Source organism: Molothrus aeneus, chromosome 2 (assembly GCF_037042795.1).
Source record: "Molothrus aeneus isolate 106 chromosome 2, BPBGC_Maene_1.0, whole genome shotgun sequence".
In the NCBI taxonomy this organism is placed as follows: domain Eukaryota; kingdom Metazoa; phylum Chordata; class Aves; order Passeriformes; family Icteridae; genus Molothrus; species Molothrus aeneus.
The window spans coordinates 1,394,786-1,415,306 of NC_089647.1; the positions used below are offsets into that span (position 1 = coordinate 1,394,786).

The window sequence follows — 20,521 nt, forward strand, 5'->3', positions numbered from 1 at the left end:
CCAGGGAGTTGTTGCTGTCCTTGCAGGAGCTGTGACCCGTGGGGTGATCGCTGCTCTCAGCAGCCTTTGCCTGGCACCATCTCCCCCAGCCTGGTTCTCCAAGGTCTGAATACCTGCAGCTCTTCCTCTGCAGGATAAAGCCAAACAACTCAAAAACAAGAGGCAGGCACCTTCCTCATCTCCAGGGGTGATTCATCATGGCCAGGCCGGCTGCGAGGGCTGCTTGAGGAGATGTTTCTCTAAAAGCTTCTTTGGAGCAGGGAAGTGTCCCCTGGAGAGCCCTCTTCCCATCAGACCTTTCCCGAGCCTGGTTAAGTCCCAGCAGCTTCCAGCAAGCAGGAGCTTCCCAGCTTCACTGCCCAGTGCAAGGAAAAACCTTTCCTTTCCCTTCTTTTGCTTTTTCTCCTCTCGTTTGGGAGTGAGGGAGATGGAAGGAAGGCATCAACCTTAACCCACCTTACTAATTCCTGTCCTTCATGCACCTATCACCCAAAACCAGAGCCTCCCTCACCCCGAATCTCCCTTTCCCAGCTCCACAGCAGCCCAAGGAGGAGGCAGATGTTTTAAATCCTGTTGAAAAGCCAATGATTTGTGCAGCTGCAGAGCAGAAGACAGAGGCAATACCCAGCGAGCCGACCTGGAAAGCAGCCCCACGTTTCCCTTCATGGCTTCATTTTTCAACCCTTTTGGCAGCCTGGCAGGTTTCTAAGACACTTTCAAAACATTCCCATGTTGACTAGCAGGCAGGAATGTGATACAGGAATGGGTGGACCGGGGAGGTCAGGCTGGCCACAGCAGAGCCTGCGCTGCACCCATGGGTGCAGCTCAAACACAGAGAGACACTGGCAGAAGTGCTGGCATGTATCAAATCTCTCTTCTTTTTTGTCCTTTATTTTGTTTTTAAAGCCTTTAAAGGTGCAGCAAGTAAGGCAGTTTGGGTGTGTTGGGCTGAGCCTGCAGCCATGCCCTGTGTGACTGGGCTTGCAGGGGGGACAGCCCATGGGAGCTGATGTCACTTTGCAGCTTCCCAGGATGCCTGCATTGTCCCTCCAGGATGTTCTTACTCAGGACCACCAACAATTTTATAGGGGCAGCAAAAGCCACTGCAGCTGGAGAAGGAAACCTCTGTTCATGGTGCCTTTGGGGTGTGCTGGAGATGAGGTCAGGAGGGGCTGGAGAGAGACATGGGAGCACCTTCCCAGCAGCCAGATAGGGTGAGTTGGTTGGAGGTGGGACTGGGGCTGGAAAACACAGAGTCCTGGAATTAATAGGGTTGGAAAAGCCCTCTAGGATCATGGAGTCCAACTGTTAACCCAGCACTGCTGTGTTCATCCAGGGACTGTGACTCCACCACTTCCCTGTTCCAGTGTCTGACCACCCTTTCAGTCAAGGAACCTTTCTGAATATCCAATCTAAACCTCCCCAGTGTAACCTGAGGTCTAGGCCTGTCCCTCTGTCCATCCCTCTGGGGGAATGTCCTGCTGCCCCCTCTGAGGCTGCAGCACCCAGGAGGTGGCTGCTGAGCACAGAGAGACACTTTCCTCCCCTTTCCACCCTTTTCCAACTAATCCCTTGAACAGGAACTGACAGATGGATGTAGACAGGGCACAGGGGACCTTTGCTGTCTGGGGCTGGTGCTGCATGAGGAAAAGGGAATTTGGAGGAGACCTGAGGCATGTGGTGCTCTCTGGGGCAAGCAGCTGCAGGCAGAGAGCCTTGAGCACATTGCTTCAGTGCAGGGAGAGCTTTGATCTGTGGCTGTGGCCATCTGGGTGTGGATTTTCTCTTCTCCACCAGCGGTTGGGGATTTTTATTTTAGCCCAGCTTTCGTTTCCTCCCCACTGAGCGCATGTGATGTCTCTCCCCTCCTCCTCCTCCTCCCCATCAGGAAGGTGATGGAGCTGCCACTCACTTTTCCTCCCAGCTCCTGCACGAGCCAGGTTTTTGGAGGGGTTTTCAGACTCCCAAGTGCATTTTTCCCCTCAGGATGTTGCTTGCAAAGAGGGGTAGGGGTGCTGCCAAACCCCCCAGGCAGCAGGAGCTGCCTGCCAGGCCTTAAAACACAAGCATCCTGTTGTGGCCAGAAGTGTTTGTGCTTTTAGGAAGACCATAAATAAATAAAACACCTCACACCAGGGCAGGTGTGTTAAAATTAACCCGTAGGCTTGGGCTGTGTGTGCTGTGGGTTCCCAGATTTGGTTTTGCTCTGCAGCCTGTGCAGGGAAGGACGGGGGGGGTCACAAAAAAAATCACAAAACTCAATGAGGACAGCTCTCAGCTCTGGTAGGGTCATCTCTGCTTCTGCTGGCCCCATTGATGGCTTTCTTAGGAGCAGAGATGCTGAGTTTTCTGCCAGATTTCATGACACTTCCTCTTCCTCTGGGACTGCCTCGAAAATAGTAAATAAGAAAAATTAAAAAAAAAAAAAAGCAAACAAACCCATTCAAGGTCTTATTCAAGAGGGTTTGAGCAAGCTGAAGCAGCAGGAGCTGCTGGAAGAGGTGTCCTGGAGGACAGAACTTGCTGCTGGAGGAGGTTTTGCACTGATCCTGGCATTCAGTAACGCAAGTAAACACATTTCCTCAAACCAAATCCTCCTGAAACCAGCAGCAGCAACCCATCCACGTAATGGTCCTGGCCTAAAATAGTGCTGGGGGCTCCTGAAAAAGCCTCCTTTCTCCTCATTTCTCTATTTGCAGAGCTGCTGGGGAGCTGTGCAGGAGCAGCCCCAGCTGTGCCTGGAACCCTGGCAGCAACTTGGGATTTAATGGGCATGGGCAGCTGATTGTGGGGTCCAATCACCCCCAAATTTTGTGGGGTTACAGCTTGGCTGACCCACCAGCAGCTCAGCCTGGGGGTCAAGCACGGCCTGGCACCACGATGGATTAACTCCAGCTGCAGATTGGTTCAAGGGATGGAGTGGCAGGGCCCCCATGGCATCCCATGTCTCCCATTTTTCACCTGATCCTCATGAAATCCACAGCAAAGAAAAGCCCCAGAGAGGCTCAGGAGCAAGTTCCCATTGGTGCTGGAGAAAAAGCCATTTTCCAGTAGTTTTGTGGGCTGTTATTTTTGCTCCCAGCTCCCAGCAGTGAGACCATGGAGACCAGCACAGGGTCCCACCCTGGAACCTCTTTGTTTAAAAAAAACCCAAAACACAAACTTGTTCTCACTACGGGACTTCTGAAATCACTTCCTTCCCCTTCTGCTCCAAAACAACCTTTGTGTCCTCAGGGAGATTCCCTCAGAGACACCCCCAGGGATGGCCCTGGACCCCAGAAAGCCTCTGCTCCCTGTGGGTGCCACACAAGGGGGGTGATCCTTATCCAGCTCAGCCCCAGTGAGTCCAGCCCATGCCTGGAGCCCCCTTGGAGATGTCCATCTAAATTAAATTCAGATCAATTTTATTTGAAATTCATTTCAAATGGGTGAAAGAATCACACCAAGTGTCTCCTCAGAGCCCAAACTGATCATGTGGGGATTGGGAGGGATGGGTGAGGATGGGGAGGGCACCATCACACCTTCCCAATGTCCCTGGGTGACCCATTCTGCTTCCTGCCCTTTGGGAGGAGGTTGGTGATGTCCTCCTACACTCAGGTCATCCTTTAGCAGCTTCCCCATGGATACAAGCCCTATTGGGAAAAAAAAACATTAGATCTGCTTTGACTGTCAATGGAAACAATGGAATCATAGAGGCTGGAAAAGACCTTAAAGACCATCGGGTACAACCATTCCCCCAGCACTGCCAAGGCCACCACTGACCCAGGTCCCCAAGTGCCACATCCCAGCTTTAAATTCTTCCAGGGATGGGAATTCCAGCACTGCCCTGGGCAGGAAAACCTCCCTGCAGAGGATGGATGCAATTCATCTTCTCTGTTTTAAAACCCTCTCCATCATCATTATTTATTTTTAAATCACATTTTCCTGTATTTTTTTTTTCATTCAACACACCAATTAGACCCAAAGTGGGCTCAGGAGTGCAGAATGACCCACCCCTGTTTTCCTGGCTGGAGCAGAGAGGGAAGGAGAGAAATTGTGCCCACATGGATTTGTCCCAGCCCAAAAAGAGAGCCCAGCCCTGAGGAGTCCTTGTCAGGAGGCCAATATTGTTATCTAGGGCCTGGCTGGTGTTTCTCCTCTGGACCTTTGCCACTGCAGTTAAAATATCTCTCCCACCACTCCCAGCATGGAAAGGTCACGTTCCAGAGATTAATCCGGAGTCTCCCAGGCCGCCTCCTTGGCCTGGGATCCCTGCTGGGACTGAAAGCCTTGGGATGCTGGGTGTGCACTCCCAGGGCTGGAGATCCCCTGGCCAGGAGTGGGCCTGTCACCAGCACCAGCTCAAACACCCCCAGGAGCTAAGGAGAGTTCTGAGCTAAACAGAAGCCAATTCCCCCGTGTCAAATGGTTAATTCCATGTAAATCTGCTCCCAGCCCTCAGCCAAGCGGTCCTGGGAAGTCCAAGTTTGCACAACAAGCTTTGGAGGCATCGAGTTTGCTTGACAGATCTTAAAGCTGGTCCTGCACTTGGTTTTTGTCCAAACAAGTCCTGGAATGACAGGAAAGGGTTTCCAAGTTAAATACAAGAGGAGAGTGATTGAGTGCTTAATGAAATCAGAGAGACTCTCTCTAAATGAAGGATAAGTTGTGCCTAAGGAGCAGAGGATGTGTGGGCAAGGAGAGAGGGAAGGGGAACAGAAATTCCATGATCCCCAGGGAAAGAGGAGTCTGTGGCCCAGGAGATGGGAAGGAGTGGGACCTGCAGTGTGTCCTCCCTCTGCAGAGACAAACCTTCACACCAGCATCATCTTCCCAGCTGGATGGAGCAAACCTGCAGCATCCAAATGTGCACAAAGCAGCTCAGGACAACACAAGGGTTCCTGCCCAAATCTCCCAGGGCTGCTCCTGGGCTTTTCCAGGGGAGGTGATGGTGGTGCTCCCTGGAACTGCTGCCTTGGTTCTCTCCCTGTGATGGGGAGACCTCTTTGAGGAAGTCTTGGTTATCCTGGCAGCGCTGCTGGCATGGACACCACTGACATTCCAGGCTGAGGATAAGGGAAAATGTTCCACCACAAACAGCTTGTGTGACCTCTGTCCCCAGAGCTTTTTGAGACCCAGCTGAATAAAGCCCTGCCTAACCTGGTCTGCCCCTGCCATGACCAGGAGGTTGGAGTGAGACCCCCTGAGGTCCTTTCCAGCCCAACTTATCCTGTCATACTCTGATCCAAGGATCCCAAACACATCAGTGATGGAGCAGCATCATGACCTGGCTCCTGTGGCTCCATGCCCTGAGCTGTGGGTCTCTGTCACAGACTGGGGGAGTCATGGGGAGTTCTGCTGAGGCCAGCAGAAGGTCAGATCCCTTTCTTTTGGCTTCCATAAGAACTTCCATGAAATCCAGTGTGTTTGGGCTCTGAACCCTCCAGCTGGTGACCTTTAATGGCACTCACCTTGGGCTGGCAGCTGTCAATAAAACAGAACCACAGGCTCATGCAGCACCAAGAGAGTCTCAGTGTCACTGGGATCTACCTTTTCCTGGTTAGAAAACCCCCTGAGGAAGACTCTTCCCTTAGCCAAGAACCTGCAGGTGTTTCCTGATGATTCCAGGCGTGGGGACTGCCCAAGCTGTCCCTTTCAATGAGTCAGCCGTGGGGTGTCCACAGCAAAGTTTTGGAGCCACAGATGGAGCCCCCAGGGCTCTGTGATTTTTGAAACAAATAGATAATCTGATAAGAAAACCCCAGGCAGAGATAATTTCGGGAGCAGGTATTTTCCAAGGGAAGTGGATGGAGATTTCTCTGCAGATAGATAATCACCAGGGAGAGGGATTGCCTCCAGCTCACACAGGAGTGAATCACTCACCTTCCTGTGGCAGGATTGGCACTCCATGGACTTCTCCCTTGTAAAGAAGCTGCTATTTTGGGATACAATGCTACAGTGCTACAATGCTCTGCTTCTTCCGGAGTCCCTCAGGGCCAGCAGTGAGGGCTGGGCCATTCCCAGCACAGGGGTGACCCTCTTCACCACCCTGGCTCTGCGATTCCTGCCCCAACATGGCTATGGAGCCATGGCAGCAGCTGGGAGCAGGGGGAAAAGTGGGCAGCTCTGGCAAGGTGTGACCGTGTTCACAGGGGTCTCAGGTTGAGGGAAGAGACAAGGATCTGAATCCATGTTTCAGAAGACTGATTTATGATTTTATTATATATATTATATTAAAACTATACTAAAAGAATAGAAGAAAGGATTTCATCAGAAGGCTAGATAAGAATAGAATAGGAAGGAATGAATAACAAAGGCTCTGTCTCGGACTCTCTGTCCGAGCCAGCTGGACTGTGATTGGACATTAATTAGAAACATCCAACATGGGCCAATCACAGATCCACCTGCTGCATTCCACAGCAGCAGATAACCATTGTTTGCATTTTGTTCCTGAGGCCCCTCAGCTTCTCAGGAGGAAAAGTCCTAAGGAAAGGATTTTTCATAAAAGATGTCTGTGACAGCAAGGCTCAGTCCTGGTGCAGGACACAGGGAATGGCTTCCCACTGCCAGAGGGCAGGGATAGATGGGTTATTGGGAAGGATTTTTTCCCTGTAAGAGTGGGGAGGCCCTAGCACAGGGTGCCCAGATAAGCTGTGGCTGCCCCTGGATCCCTGGAAGTGTCCAGGACAGGGCTTGGAGCAGCCTGGGACAGTGGAAGGTGTCCCTGCCTATGGCAGACAGAGGTTAAAGTGAGACAGAGGATACAGGGCAGGATTATGGGACCAGCATCCACAGGAACTGGGGCATGAGCTCTGCACCACATCCAGGCCTCCTCAGAGTAACTGAGGTGGGGGGGTCTCTGCTCCAAGCCTGACCTTTAATGAGGTCAGGTTTTGTCAAGAACAGGCTTGACTGCCTCCAAGGATGGAGATTTTCCTGCTCGCAGTGGGACCTCCCAGCTCCTCCGTCATCCCTGCCTCTCTCAACCAGCCATGCTCCCCAAGCTTGTTCTGCTCCCAAACTCCCTGAGCACTCCCATTCCATCATGCAGATGGTTACAGGAGTGATGGAGGCTGTTCAAAGAGCTCTTGAGCCCATCCTGGCCCTCCAGGACTCCCTGGAGCTGTGCAGGAGAGGATCTCCTGCAGTGGGACATGGCATGTCTGGGATCAGCAGCCCACAGCCAGGCACTGGGTTAACCCTTCACATCCCTCCTCCTCCAGCTGCCAGTCACTTCCTGCTGTTGGAGGACAGCACTTAGGCCATGTCCCTGATCCTCTCAGTGACATCCTGATGTCACCTGGTGTCCCTAGATGCCAGTGAGGAGTGAGCAGACCCTTGAGGAGGAGTGGGATGAGGGGATGCCACAGGGGCTGACAAAAACATGGGTAAGGCAAAGGGCTCAGCGAGATCAGAGGCAGGGTGGTCCAAGGGACAGCCTACCCCTGGGAAATGCCTTTTGTAAGGGAAGGGGGATGCTCAGAAGACAAAAAATGTTCCCACATCCTGCACTCCCAGGCAGTGCTTCCTTCCCGACCTCGGCTGCCGAATCCGTCTCACCTGGGGCACGGAGGTGCTCTGTGCCAACAAAGTTCACCTGAGCTTGTGCAGCCAGGGAGTTACCTGTCCTGCACACACTGATGTGCACCCCAGGTGCTGTCCCAGGGCTGCCCAGGGCGTTCCCAGCTCCGAGGGTTCCGCGTGGTGCTGCGTTCCAGCCCGAGCTGGGGCACGCCAAGCGTGGCACAGCAGATGACTCAGAGGGCTCTGCAGCACAGCCAGCCCTGCCTGGCACTGCTGGCAGTCTGCAGAATAGCTAATGTGGGCAGCACAGCATGCCTGCCAAGTCAGCAGTAGCACCAAGGGTGGAAAATCCTTATTTTGCACGGTTTAGGTGCATCCAGGGCACGCCCGGGAGATCTGGGGCTTGGTGGCGCAGTTTGGCTCCTGCAAATGCTGGGCAGATCATGGAATCATGGAATGGTTTGGGTGGGAAGGGACATCAAAGATCATCCAGTGCCTCCCCTGCCATGGGCAGGGACACCTTCCACTAGTCCTGGTTGCTCCAAACCCCACCCAACCTGGCCTTGGACACTTCCAAGGATCCAAGGGCAGCCACAGCTTCTCTGGACACCCTGTGCCAGGGCCTGTCCATCCTCACAGGGAACAAATCCTTCCCAATATCCCAGTTAACTCTGCTCTCTGGCAGTGGGAAGCCATTCCCTGTGTCCTGTCCCTCCAGGCCTTCTCCAGCTCTCCTGGAGCCCCTTTAGGCACTGGAAGGGGCTCTGAGCTCTCCCCAGAACCTTTTCCTCTCCCCCACCCCCAGCTCTCCCAGTCTGGCTCCAGAGCCCTTCTCCTGAGCTTTCTTAAGCCACACATTCCCAGATAGGCATCTTCTCTCTGTAGGGCCAGTATAAAGCTTAACCAAGCTCATGTTCATGCCTCCAAGTGCTGGGACTTTCCAGATTTAAGATCTGCATTTGTGGATGGGCAAAGCAAACGGATTAAGTATTTCATGGAGTTCAAAGCCGGCACAAATTCTTGTTTCATTTCCCCTGTGACTCAGAGATGAACACTCACTCCCTGGCACGGCTCTCATGTTTGCCAGTGTTCCCCATCAGCTGTTCCTGGGGAAAAAGAGCCTTTCCCAGGGCAGAAGCAATGCCCTCAAAGCAGGAAAAGCAATTTTGGCTGGAAATTCACAGGTCTTCATAGTGGAGAGGGGCTGGTTTTATGCAGGTGATGTGTAAGCCCAGCTGCCAGCTCAGCTGAGCCCACCTGAGATTATTCAGAATCTGCTGAGTATTTAGATTAAATAATCAGCAGATTCTAAATAATTCTGTGATTCTAAATAATCAGCTGATTATTAAGAATCACAGAATCATTAATGTTGGGAAAGCCCTCTAAGGTCATTGTGCCAACCTTTAACCCTGACCCTCTGTGTTCACCACTAAATTTTGTGCCCTAATTCAGTGCTGATAATCCACTAGGGTTGAACAAACTCATTTTTGGGAGGAACACAGGAGGCTCTTTGCCTTTTGATGAGAAACCAGCACTGAATTTGTATTTGTGAGAGGTTTGTTGCTGCTTTCTGGTGCTCAGGCTGAAAACAGTAATCCAAGCTCATAGGAAACTCAAACCACTCAACAGATCTCCATTTTTTACATTGGGATATTAAATTAGGGAATTACTTGTTGTTAAAATGCTTTGATTGGTAATTACAGCCATAATGCTCCAGGAGAATAAAAATCTCTGGGGCCCTTTTTTGCTCTTTCACACTTTGGACTTTTCACCTCTCAAAGCCTCATCCTCCAAAATAACATCATTTCACTGGCACAAACAAGCAGCAGAAGAGGCAAACTGGCAGGAGTGGGGTTGATTTCTGTGTCTTTGCTCATTTACAGCAGGGATAAACCATTTCTGCCCTCAGGATGGAGCTCTGTGGTCACCTTGCTTCAGCGAGCAGGATGCTGCAGCCCAGGGCATTATCTCTGGGAAACAGAGAGGAATAGGAATTAAATCAGCTGGAGACACATCAGCACATTGCTCCCACCACTTCTCCTTCATTCAGGAAGTTTTGGTTCCCCTTTGTGTGTGAAGGTCCGGCTCTAAACCCACGTTTCTCCCACGCCCACCCTCTGGAACATGCCAGGCCATGCACAGAATGGGCAAAAAAGTGCTGAAATTGGCTCATGCCACACTTTCAGCTCTGTGTCCAGTTTCACTTCCTTCCTGGCCTTGGCAGAGGATGGGTGACTCCAAGATCTCCATGGCTGGTGTCTTCTAAGGCCACACATTCTTCTCCTTCTGTCTGCATCAAGGAGCTCCCTCCTCATCCTGGTCCAGCCTCCTTCCAAAGGAGATTTCTTGGGAGCTTCCTCTCTGTTTCCTTTAAAGGCACCTAGTGTTAGGAAGACTTGAAAGAGACACCTTTTGTTTGGAAAGACTGCTGGGAAAAGGGAATCTGTGTAGGATTTTAACCTTTATTCTTCACCATGAGTGGCACATGTTTTCCAGAGCAGCTGTGCCTGCCCCTGGATCCTTGGAAGTTTACAAGGCCAGCCAGGTTGGAGCAATTTGGTTTAGTGCAAGGTGTCCCTGCTCATGGCAGGGAGTGGAATTGGATGAGCTTTAAGGTCTTTTCCACAAAGCATTTTGTGATTCCGTGGTTTGAGGCTGCATCCAGATCCCAAGGTTTGCAATTCCCCCTGGCAGAACAAGAGCCAAGCTCCCAGGCCCCAAAGCAGGGAGTGTTTGAGGTTGGAAAGGGCTTTTCTTCAGCTGCTTCTTCCCTGCTTCCCTGACTGCAGGGAGAGAAGTGGAAAAGGGATTTTTAAGGCTGGCCAGGGTGAATGGAGGTGCCTGCATGAGAAAGCACCCGGAGAAACTCAGTGCCAGGGAGGAGGGGATGGCTGGTGCTGATAACCAGGGCTGGACTGGGATGTGGCCCAGTGAGGAGCACAGGGAAGGAGCCATCCCTGTCCAGCCCAGCAGCTGGGGGCTGATACAGTCCCTGTGCAGCTGAACCCCAGGGAGAGCAGGGCTCTGATAAGGGTAGGGAGCAGCTGGGGCTGGCATCTCCATCCTCCTCCCGCCCTGGAGGTCAGCTAGCTCTTCCCACAGCATTCCTGACCCACACACATCTGCTCTGGATGTGCCCTGTCCTTCCTGACATCCACCATGGATGCAGAAAGCAATCCAGCAATCCCTTTCCCTCTGCTGCTGTAAATAAAGAGGAGGAGGAGGGCTCCCCACATCTTCTGCCAGCCACACAACAGCCTTGAGCCCTGTGAAACTCCTGGTGCCCAAAACTGCTCTCAGACACATTTTTGTAGAAAATTAACTCTCTTCAGGTGCTTATTCACTCTCTGTCCAAGACAGAATTTTTCTCAGCTGCTCTGGAGGGATCATAGAATCACAAAATGGGTCATACTGGAAGAGACCTCAGAAATATAAAATTTCTAAGGTTGGGAAGGACCTGCAAGACCATCAAGTCCAGCCATTACCCAGCACCACCATTTTCACCTTTAAACCACATCCCCAAGTGCCACATCTACACATTTCTGAACACTTCCAGGGATCAGGAGCAGCCACAGCTTCTCTGGGCACCCTGTGCCAGGGCCTGCCCACTCTCACAGGGAGGAATTCCTTCCTAAAATCCCATCTAACCCTGCCCTCTGGCAGTGGGAAACAATCCCCCCATGTCCCATGACTACAAGTCTTATCCAAAGTCCCTCTGGAGCACCCTTGGAGCCCCTCTAGGCACTGGAAGGGGCTCTAAAGTGTCCCTGGAGCCTTCTCCTCTCCAGGCTGAAGGCTGAGGAGACCTTACAGGAGATCCAGTGGAAGGACCCAGGACACTCAGCCCTCCCCATCCGCTGCCCTTCACACGACACCATCCACCTGCAGATAAAAATACCCCAGTGGGAGCAGGCAGGGATGGCCCTGGCTGGGGACAGATAATGCTGGGATCACAGCAATGTGCCCTGGCCAGTTTTGGGTTACACATTAACAGAGAAGGGGACAGAAACGGTGAAGGTGACGCACGACCAGGCAGGGAATTTATAGCAGGACTGCCCACTGGACAGCCTCATCCTGACATGCTCCTGGCAGCAGCAGCTCTCTGGGACCTGCACACACTGAGACTTTTGGGGCCAGAGCCATCTCCAAAAGGCCAGAGCCAATTTGCAGTGCAATTTGTCAGTCTGGCAAACTTGTACTCCCAAGGAAGGTGGGGGAAATCAAATGGGGACTGTAAGAAAGATGGGGACAAACTTTTAAGCAAGGCCTATTGTGATGGTTTTAAACTAAAAGAGAGGAGATTTGGTTTAGATACGCGGTAGAAGTTTTTATAATAAGGGTGGGGAGGTTCTGGCACAGGGTGCTCAGAGAAGCTGTGGCTGCCCCTGGATCCCTGGAAGTGTCCAAGCCAGGTTGGATGGGGCTTTATATCAGCAGTTTTATATCATCACATCCATTTCATAGCACCAAGAAGCAACTGGATAGCCTTGGAAACTGGACAGCCCCACTGGGATGGGACAAAGGGCAGACACCGAGTCCTGCTCCAGATGTGTTCACATCTGGTCACATGCAATCTGAGAAAGAGCAGGAAAGCTGCCAGTTCCTGGAGGAAGAGAAACCCCATAAAGCTGCCAAGCGTCCCTGCTCAGAGATATTTACACTTGCAACGTGTTCTCATGGAAATTAATCCCAGGCTCACCCCTGCAGGTATGGTAAACATGAGGAGTGAGGAATGGGGAGAGGCCAGGACAGCAGGGAGAGGGGAACAAAGCTGGTTGGGTGTACCAGCCTTCCCCGAAATGTGGTGGAACAGGCCCAAGCAGGACCTGGCAGGGCTGCTCGGGCTCCCTTCCAGCCTGGCCAGACCTCCAGCCCCCCGCAGCCATCCTGGCTGCCCAAAGATCCTCCCGCCCCACAGGGACCTGGAGGAGGCTGATTCCATCCCCGGGGCTCCCCGACAGCTCCCTCGAGGTTTCCTCAGCCTATTAAATGAAGCAAGGAATTCTGTGCATGGGGGAAAATGCATCGTGCCCTGTGAAACTTATATTCCCCCATCCGTAGAATTCCGTGCTTCCTGCATGCCTTATGAATCTTGCCCTTCCCAACCCATGTGTTCTCTTGCCTCTTTTTCTCTATATTTTAATAGTTCTTTATGTTTTCCTTTCCTGGCAAAAGGCAGTGAGCAATGCCAGCCTCTGAGCTGTCACCTGTCCCCTGGCTGTGGGATCGGTGTGATCCGCATCCCCATGGCACCCCCGCGTGGGGAAAGCCTGGAGGCTCCGGCCCCAGCCTGATGTTTTGCTTTTCATGGAGGGAAGGAAGGAGGGAAGGAAGGCTGGAAACACCTCGTTCCGTGCCACCACGAGCTTTGAAGGCCCTGAAGAAACAGTCAGAATAGAATTGTGGATGTCAGATAATGTCAAACTCAATTTCTGGCTTTACCTGCTCCTGGGAGTGGTCGGGAACATTATGGACATTATGGTTAATTGTTCCAGATAATTTTGTCCTTTCTTTATTTTTTATACTTTTATTCACTTTTTAATTTTCTTTTTTTTTCTTCATTATTTTATTCTTATCTATATATATGATCTTAGATGAATTTTCCAATATAAATGAATTTGATTCTATGTGTGTGTCTCTCTCAATGCCTCTCTCTATGTGCATGTCTGTCTCAATCATTATATCCATTAAGCTTTTCATTACTTATATATTCATTTAAATATAAAATAAATTCTTAGACATTCATATATATCCACACACAACACAAAGTAAATATTCCTATAAAATAAATTCTTATACATTCATATATATCCACACATGACACAAAATAAATATTCCCATACAAGAGAGCTGGGGAGGGACTTTGGATGAGGGATGGAGCCACAGGACAAGGGGGAATGGCTTCCCACTGCCAGAGGAAATGGATGGGATATTGGGAAGGAATTCCTGGCTATGAGGGTGGGGAGGCCCTGGCACAGGGTGCCCAGAGAAGTTGTGGATCCCTGGAAGTGTCCAAGGCCAGGCTGGACACTGGGGCTTGGAGCAGCCTGGGCTAGTGGAAGGTGTCCCTGCCCATGGGCAGGGGTGGAATGAGATATTTTTTAGATTCCTTCCAACGAAACCATTCTGGGATTGTATGACATTCCTAAACATCCATATTTGCTACAATTAAATATCACACATTCCATATTAAAAGCTGACTTCCCTGGAGGAAGCTGCTGTGCTGTCAGACCCCTCCCTCCACAGTCTCTACTGGTGAGCAAACCCTTCTGCCAGGAGCGCTCCTGCCAACCCAGGAGGCAAAATCCGTGTCTGGAGAAGCCGCTGTGCCAAGGCTCCGGCAGCCGGAGCTGCCTCGTGCGTTAATCACGGGCCCAGCGCGAGTTCCAGCTCGCTGGATTCCGCTCGGAAGCGCGTCCTGGCAGCCAAGAACCCTCCAACACATCGTGGTTTTGTGCTTGAAAAGGTTTAAACCCCTGCAGGGATTAAATTCAGGTGTGAAGAATGAACAGGCATCAGCCGCCTGGGAGCCGGGATCCAACGTGTTGCCTTCGCCTGAGGATGGGAATCAAGGGAGCACCATTCCCTAAAGCTCCTCTCCAAATTTTGCTTTCATGGCTAAATTCTTCTTTATTTTTTTTCTTCTGGATGAGGGAATAAGCTGCTGTTTTCAGCTGTGGGTTGTCCCCATCAGCTGGAATTTGGCTCTTGGGGTTTCCAGCCTTGATGTCTCATCTCTGTCGGGGTTCCCTGAGAGATGTGCATTGCTCTGGGGCTGTATTCTGCACCCTCCTTCATACAAAATGAAATAAATGAAATGAAATAGAATGAAATGAAATAGAATGAAATAAAATGAAATAAAAATAAATGAAATTAAATAAAACAAAAATTAAATTAAATGAAACAAGGTAAAATAAAGGTCGATAAAATATAAAATAATAACTGGTCTAGTGGAAGGTGTATCTTCCCATGGCAGGGGATGGAAATGGATGATCCCTAAGAGTCCCTTCCAACCCAAACCATTCTGGAATTCCATGAGACTCAACTGCCTTCAAGTCCTGCAATAAGAAAGGAGAAATCAAGGGATAAAGGCACAGGATAAGCTGAACTACAATTACACTGTAAAAACAAGTATTTTGATAAAATATACAGCACTTAGACACTTCTACTATTGACTTTTTGATAATCTTTATTTCACATCCTTTTTCTCCCCTATTATCAGCACTATTATTAAGATGTGGAAGAGCCAGGGGCAGCTACAAGAGGCATCTCCATCAGGATTTATCATCCCAGATGCAAAACCCTCCAGGATTCACGTCGAACCTGCAGCACTCCATGAGTCAGGCTTCAGGGAATCTGTGGTCAAACAGATAAAACATAATTATTCATGGAAGAATACAAGCAAATAGTGGAAAAACAACTGCATCATAAGGGAGGATGATACATCTGCCTGTAGGCCTGGTGCCTAAAATGCTTCTCAGTCCTGCATGCAGAAATCTGGGCACGATTTTTTAAAAACCTGGGCTAGTGGAAGGTGTCCTTGCCCATGGTAGGGGGGTGGAATTGGATGAGCTTTAAGGTCCCTTTTAGCCCAAACCATTCCATGATTCCATGAAGGGCTGCACTTGCAAATCCCATCCCTTTGCAGCCCTAATAGAGAGATGAAATATTTTTTCACAGCATCTGCTGCTGTGCCAGGTCTCGCTAACAATTTCAGGTTTCCCAGGGAAAAAGAGTTAAGACTAATTAGAAGCAATAAATAAACTAGTAGCTGGAGGGGGAAAGCAGAATTCGAGTTGCATTTTAGTTTTAAAGGTGGTTAAAGCATCTTTAAAGGCGAGGGGTCACTTTCTGGGAGCTGGAGCAAAGCAGCTCATCAATAATGAAGGAGCCGGCAATGGAGCAGCAGCAGCACCGCTGGAGCACTTGGGAAAATGCAATGATGGGAATTGCCTGATGCTCTGCAAACTGCCCTGGTAATTTGCTTAAGGGAAGCAGCCAAATGCACGTTAATATTGCAAAGATTTTGTTGCAGCAGAACTAATAAGCAAAGGCCAGGAATTTATTTCAGTGCAGGGGATGGGGGTTAAAACCCCAAAAATGCTTCTGATCAGGAGTGTTTAATTCACACCTAGCAAAACATGATAGGGCTGGGAGCAACACTTCTGCCTCCTGGGCTCTCTGCATCTGCAATGCTCAAGAGTTCAGCTTTGTTTTAGTTTCCTTTGGTCAAAACCAACCCCCTGCAAAGGCTCACATCCACGTCTCTGCTTCCCAGTGTGCTGCCCTTGGGATGCACCAGGATCTGGGATTCTCCATCAAGGGATTCTCCAGCCGCTGTCAGGGGTGATGCTCCCTCATGTGCTTCAGCTCAAGTCCAGCCCTTGCTGCCCAGCTTTGTTAGGGCAGCCTGGAAAGTGCTGGGGGGAAGCACCCCTGAGTGCCACCAGCTGTGTCCTGCGCCCCAATCCCGGCATGTGGATCCTGCACTGGATGGTGCAGGGAGGGCACTGAACTCCTCTGGGCACCTCCCTGCACCCCTGAGCACCCCAACAGCATCCCAACCTGTCCCTGTGCACCCCTTCTGTGTGAACCCCTTCAACCCTGTGCACCCCCTTCTGCAAACCCCAAACCTTCCGTGTGCCCCCTTGTTCACTCCCTACACAGCCCTGCACCCTCATTCTGCACCCCATACACGCCCCCATTGTGCACACACTTGCACACCCCATAACCCCCTGTATATCCCATAACCCTCCTTACACCCCTGTTGTGCAAACCCCATTGTGCACACCTATACAACCACCCACACCCCATTGTGCACACCCATACACGTCCCATTGTGCACACCCCATAGCCCCCCTTACATACCCCATTGTGCACACCTTTGCACACCCATACACACCCCATACAAATCCCATTGTGCAGAGCCCATGCACATCCGATACACACGCCCATTGTGCACACCCCATTGTGCACACCCGTGCAAACCCTCGCACACCCCACTGTACCCCCACTCTGTCCCCATTGTGTCCCCATTGCGCCCCCTCCCCTCCCTCCCCTCCCCTCCCGCCGCTGCCCCCTGGCGCCCCCCCGCGGCCGCCGCGCGCCCCCGCACCCCCCGCGCGCGCCGGGGGCGTTCCCGCCCCGCCCCTGCCCATGGCGGCCGCCGGGGGCGGCGCAGGCCCCGGGCCGGCCGCTGGGGGGCGCGCGCGGCCGCCGCACGCCTCTCGCTGCGTCGGGATTTTTTTTTTTTTCTCTGTTTTTTTTTTCTTTTTCCTTCCTCCTTTTATTTTTTTTTTTTTCTTTCTCCCCCTCCCCACCACGTCTTTTCCCGAAGTCTCTCCCTCCGCCGCCTCGTTTCCCTCGCCGCTCCCCAGCGCCGGGACGCCGCTCCGCTGCCCGTGAGGAAGACGCGGCCTCCCCCCGCCATCCCTCCCCGCCTCCATCCCTCCCTTCCTTCCCCGCTCCTCCCGCCGACCGGGACTCGCCCCGAACCGGGAGGGAGACGGTCGCTGCCCGCTCCTCCTCCTCCTGCCGCTCCTCCTCCTGCAGCGGGGGCCGCATCCTGCTGCCGGGGGGGAGGGAATTGATGTGGATACCCAGCGCAGCACCACCACCACCACCATGCAGCCGCCGCCGAGGAAGGTGCGACCCCCGCCCGGCGCAGGGGGGCTGAGGGCGGAGGGGCCGGGGGCCGGCTGAGGGGGGTTCCGGGGGGCTGGATCTGGGGTGCGGGGGGATGCGGGGGTCCGAGGCCGCGGGGAGGGGGGCGCAGGGTGGGCTGTGCGGTGGGGGAGGCTGCGGGGAGGTTCGGAGAGGGAGCGCGAATGTTGGGAAGGGAGTGGGGGGTGCACGGCGAGCTGGGGGCCGGGGGGGCTTTGGCGAGGGTGGCCCTGCAAGGTGGGTCCTGGGGAGATATCGGGGGGTGCTGGGGACTGGGCACGGAGGGGCGGTGGGGTGCGATGGGATGGGAGGTAGGACAGGGCAGGGATGGGGACGCGGTGGCGAGGATGGAGGTGCAGGGGGGCAGCGCTCCGTCAGGGACCCCCCTCTCCAGCGGGGGCTCTCCAAAGGGGACACGGAGGGCTGGGAAGGGGGGCAGTGGCTGCGGAGGGCTCGGCTGCACAGAGGGGTGGAGGTGGTACAGCTTGTGGGGTGCTGCCACGGGAAATTTGGGGGCTCTCGCGGCGCGTTGGTGCCAGCAGCGAGGGGTTGGTTGTCTTGGGGAAGAAGGTCACGTCTGGAGTTGATCCAGGGACGCAGCCTGTCCCGGCGTGTGCCAGGAGCACACAGGAGCACACAGGAGTAGGGGCAGCCGGAATTGTGCGGCGTTTTCCCACTCGTTCCCACGTGCGATGGGAACAAGCTGCAGATGCGCCGGGGAGGCTCTTCGGGTGACCCTGCGGTCCGTGGGCATGTGGGGCGCTGCCCACCGGGGGGACTGGTGTGGCAGCGGAGGCAAGCGGGAATGGAAATTTGGGATAAACGCTGTGCCCCGTGTGGCTTGTCTGGCTAGGCAGGTTGGTATCTGCGAGAGCTGGGCTGCCTTCAGCTGCTCCGTGGTGGTTTTTGGGCACGTTCTGGGGGTTGTGCGGAGTGCTCGGGATGTGCAGAGGATGGAGAAGATGGAGAGGCTGCTCCTGTGCGGGCAGGAGTTCCGTGGGGCTGAGACCTGTGCCTGTTCCATGTCCCGCTTTGGGCTGCTCTGGCTGTGATGGAGATTTTCGATGTGGGATTTCTCCGTGGGGAGAGGATATTGCCCAGTTCTGCACCTGGCAAAGCCCTGCCACAGTGACCAGGAGAGGAGGGAACGTGAGCAGGATTCCCTTGTCATGCCCAGAGCTCCCCAGCAGCCCTGGCAGGCAGCTGCAGTGAAGGTCTCTCATTCCTGCCTCACAGCCTCTTATTTTAGGGGCTGACTCTGCTTTTGTCAAACAAAACCAATTTAATTTCAATTATTTCAGTTTTAATTTATTCATTTTACGTTCATTTGCTTTGCCTGTACTATTTCATTTGAGCTTATTTCCATTACCTGGCTTGTGTCGTGTAGGTTTATTTATTTTGAGTTGGGGTTTTTTTTTTATGTACAGATAAAACAAAAAATGCTGAAAGTTCACATTAAAAATAGACACTTTTTCTGCTTGAATTCAGGGGCATACATGTGATTTATTTTTCTGGTATCATGTGAAAAACTTGTCTTTATGTGATGTTGTGATTAAAGGGTGCTTGTTGCTGGGGCATGATTTTCAGAGTTAAAATAGGGAAGCTGATAAGATCTAGGGTTTTGGTGGGTTTTTTTTTGCCTGGCTAGTGAAGAAGAGGGAGATGGGTGCCCTCTTCCTCTGTGAATTTCTCTTCCCTCTGCAGTAACAGTTTGGCATTTCTGTCCTCATGAATGCATAATGTGTTCAGAGATATTGGTGATCATTTTTGAGGCCGATATGTGCATTCCCTGTGATCACTAGAGGGCTTAAATACCAAGACCTCTTTTTAAATAAAAAACAAGAACAAAACAATTCCAAGGTTGCCTTCCAAAATCAAATTGGTCCCAGTACCTGGGCCATTGGTGCTCCTTGCCAGGAGCAGGTTCCCAAAGTATTGCAGTTTTGGCTGTGCAGGATCACAAGGCTCAAAGGAAAACTACAACAGTACTAAAAATGTAAATCCGACCTTCTGAAGCCTTTCCCAATTTGTTTGTTTGTTTCCCTGATGAAATGTGACTTAAACGACAGGAAATATAAGTGGTCCTTGGGCTTGTTTGTTTGTTTTCTTGTTGAAATGTGACTTGAACTGTAGAAAATATAAATGGTCCTTGGGTTTGTTTGGGTTTTTTATAGGTGAAAGTTACACAAGAGCTGAAAAACATTCAGGTTGAGCAGATGACAAAACTTCAGGCCAAGCATCAGGCAGAATGTGACCTGCTGGAAGATATCAGGTAAGGCTACAGAAAATGTTACCAAAATTCCTTTAAGGTCCAGTTTTTGGAAGAACATTTGAGTTACAAAATTCAGGAACTGACGATGGAATTTCCTCTTTGGATTTCCTGCTTTTAGGCTGTTAAAGTTTTGACACAGCTGGAAATTATAACTGGAGCTAACACAATACAAACCCTTTTTTTCTTCTTTTCAATGGGGGAAATGTTAAAAGAAACTCACAAACAACATCCAAAAAGCATTGGTCTTTTCAGCAATATTTATTTACATAATATACTGAGACTTTGATTTACCAGTTGTAAAAGGCTGCTAAAATTACTAAAATATTTTAAAGGCACTGATGATTTATGTCTCTCTAGAGATAGCTTTGAAAAGCACTTTCAAGCAGATTGCATTTTTTTAGCAGAAAGTTACAAGAAGATATCTGCATTTATAATTTAAAACTCTGCATGAGTTCAAAACAATAGAGAAAATCCACACAACATCAGTTGTGGGGGTTTCATTATTCCTTTAACTTCATGTGATTTGCTTCTCCTGAAATTAAAGGTTTGCTTTTAACAAAATATGGTGGAAGTGGGTACCTGGCATCATATGGAGGACTAATCATTCCATTTCCTGTAAAATACTCAGCAGAAGTCCATTGCTGCCCTGCTCTTTTTGGCAGTGGACAGTCCACATGTTAATTATTTAAATGAGATTTCCTGCTTGATGTTTGTATATTAAATGCAAGTGTTTGGCTTTGACAGATGAAGTTCTGTTTATCAGTGTCCTTCATAAATCAGAATGTCAAGGCTGGAGCCTTTTCTCCCCCTTGTATTTTTGGGTGTTGAAACACTTCTTTTTTTCCTATGGGAAAGATCACAGCGTTCATTTCCTCAGATTAAGATTATTCTGGGGAGTGTGTAACTCGCAAATGCTGAGTAATAAGTAACAGACTGATCCAAGGAATTTCCCCCCCTTAGATGGAAATTTCTTTTTAGAGCATCTAGGCTGGGTACTGCTGCCATAGCCCAGGTTTTGTTAGCACTTGCTGTTTTTCAGGAGCTTATGATCACTTCAGCCTGTATTCTGCTGAAAGATGTCAT

At 51.1% G+C, this 20,521-nt stretch overlaps 1 protein-coding gene and 1 long non-coding RNA gene across 3 annotated transcripts in view; one reads left to right on the forward strand and one right to left on the reverse strand.

The window, feature by feature from the left end:
• Window positions 1-14,674: 14,674 nt before the first annotated feature.
• LOC136571461 (uncharacterized) lies at window positions 14,675-17,135 on the reverse strand. Its single transcript, XR_010785705.1, has 2 exons — window positions 16,999-17,135; window positions 14,675-14,859 (listed from the first exon to the last, which is right to left on the reverse strand). It is a non-coding gene; the product is annotated as an uncharacterized lncRNA (long non-coding RNA).
• Window positions 16,921-20,521, forward strand: part of FCHSD2 (FCH and double SH3 domains 2) — a 118,789-nt gene continuing 115,188 nt past the window's right edge. The window contains exons 1-2 of one of the 2 annotated variants that reach the window (XM_066571853.1): window positions 16,921-17,148; window positions 19,341-19,438. In XM_066571853.1, the coding sequence (XP_066427950.1) occupies window positions 17,128-17,148; window positions 19,341-19,438 (119 nt within the window). In that variant the 5' untranslated portion in view covers window positions 16,921-17,127. The remainder of the gene's footprint in view (window positions 17,149-19,340; window positions 19,439-20,521) is intronic. The other variant, XM_066571854.1, reaches the window with a different exon arrangement.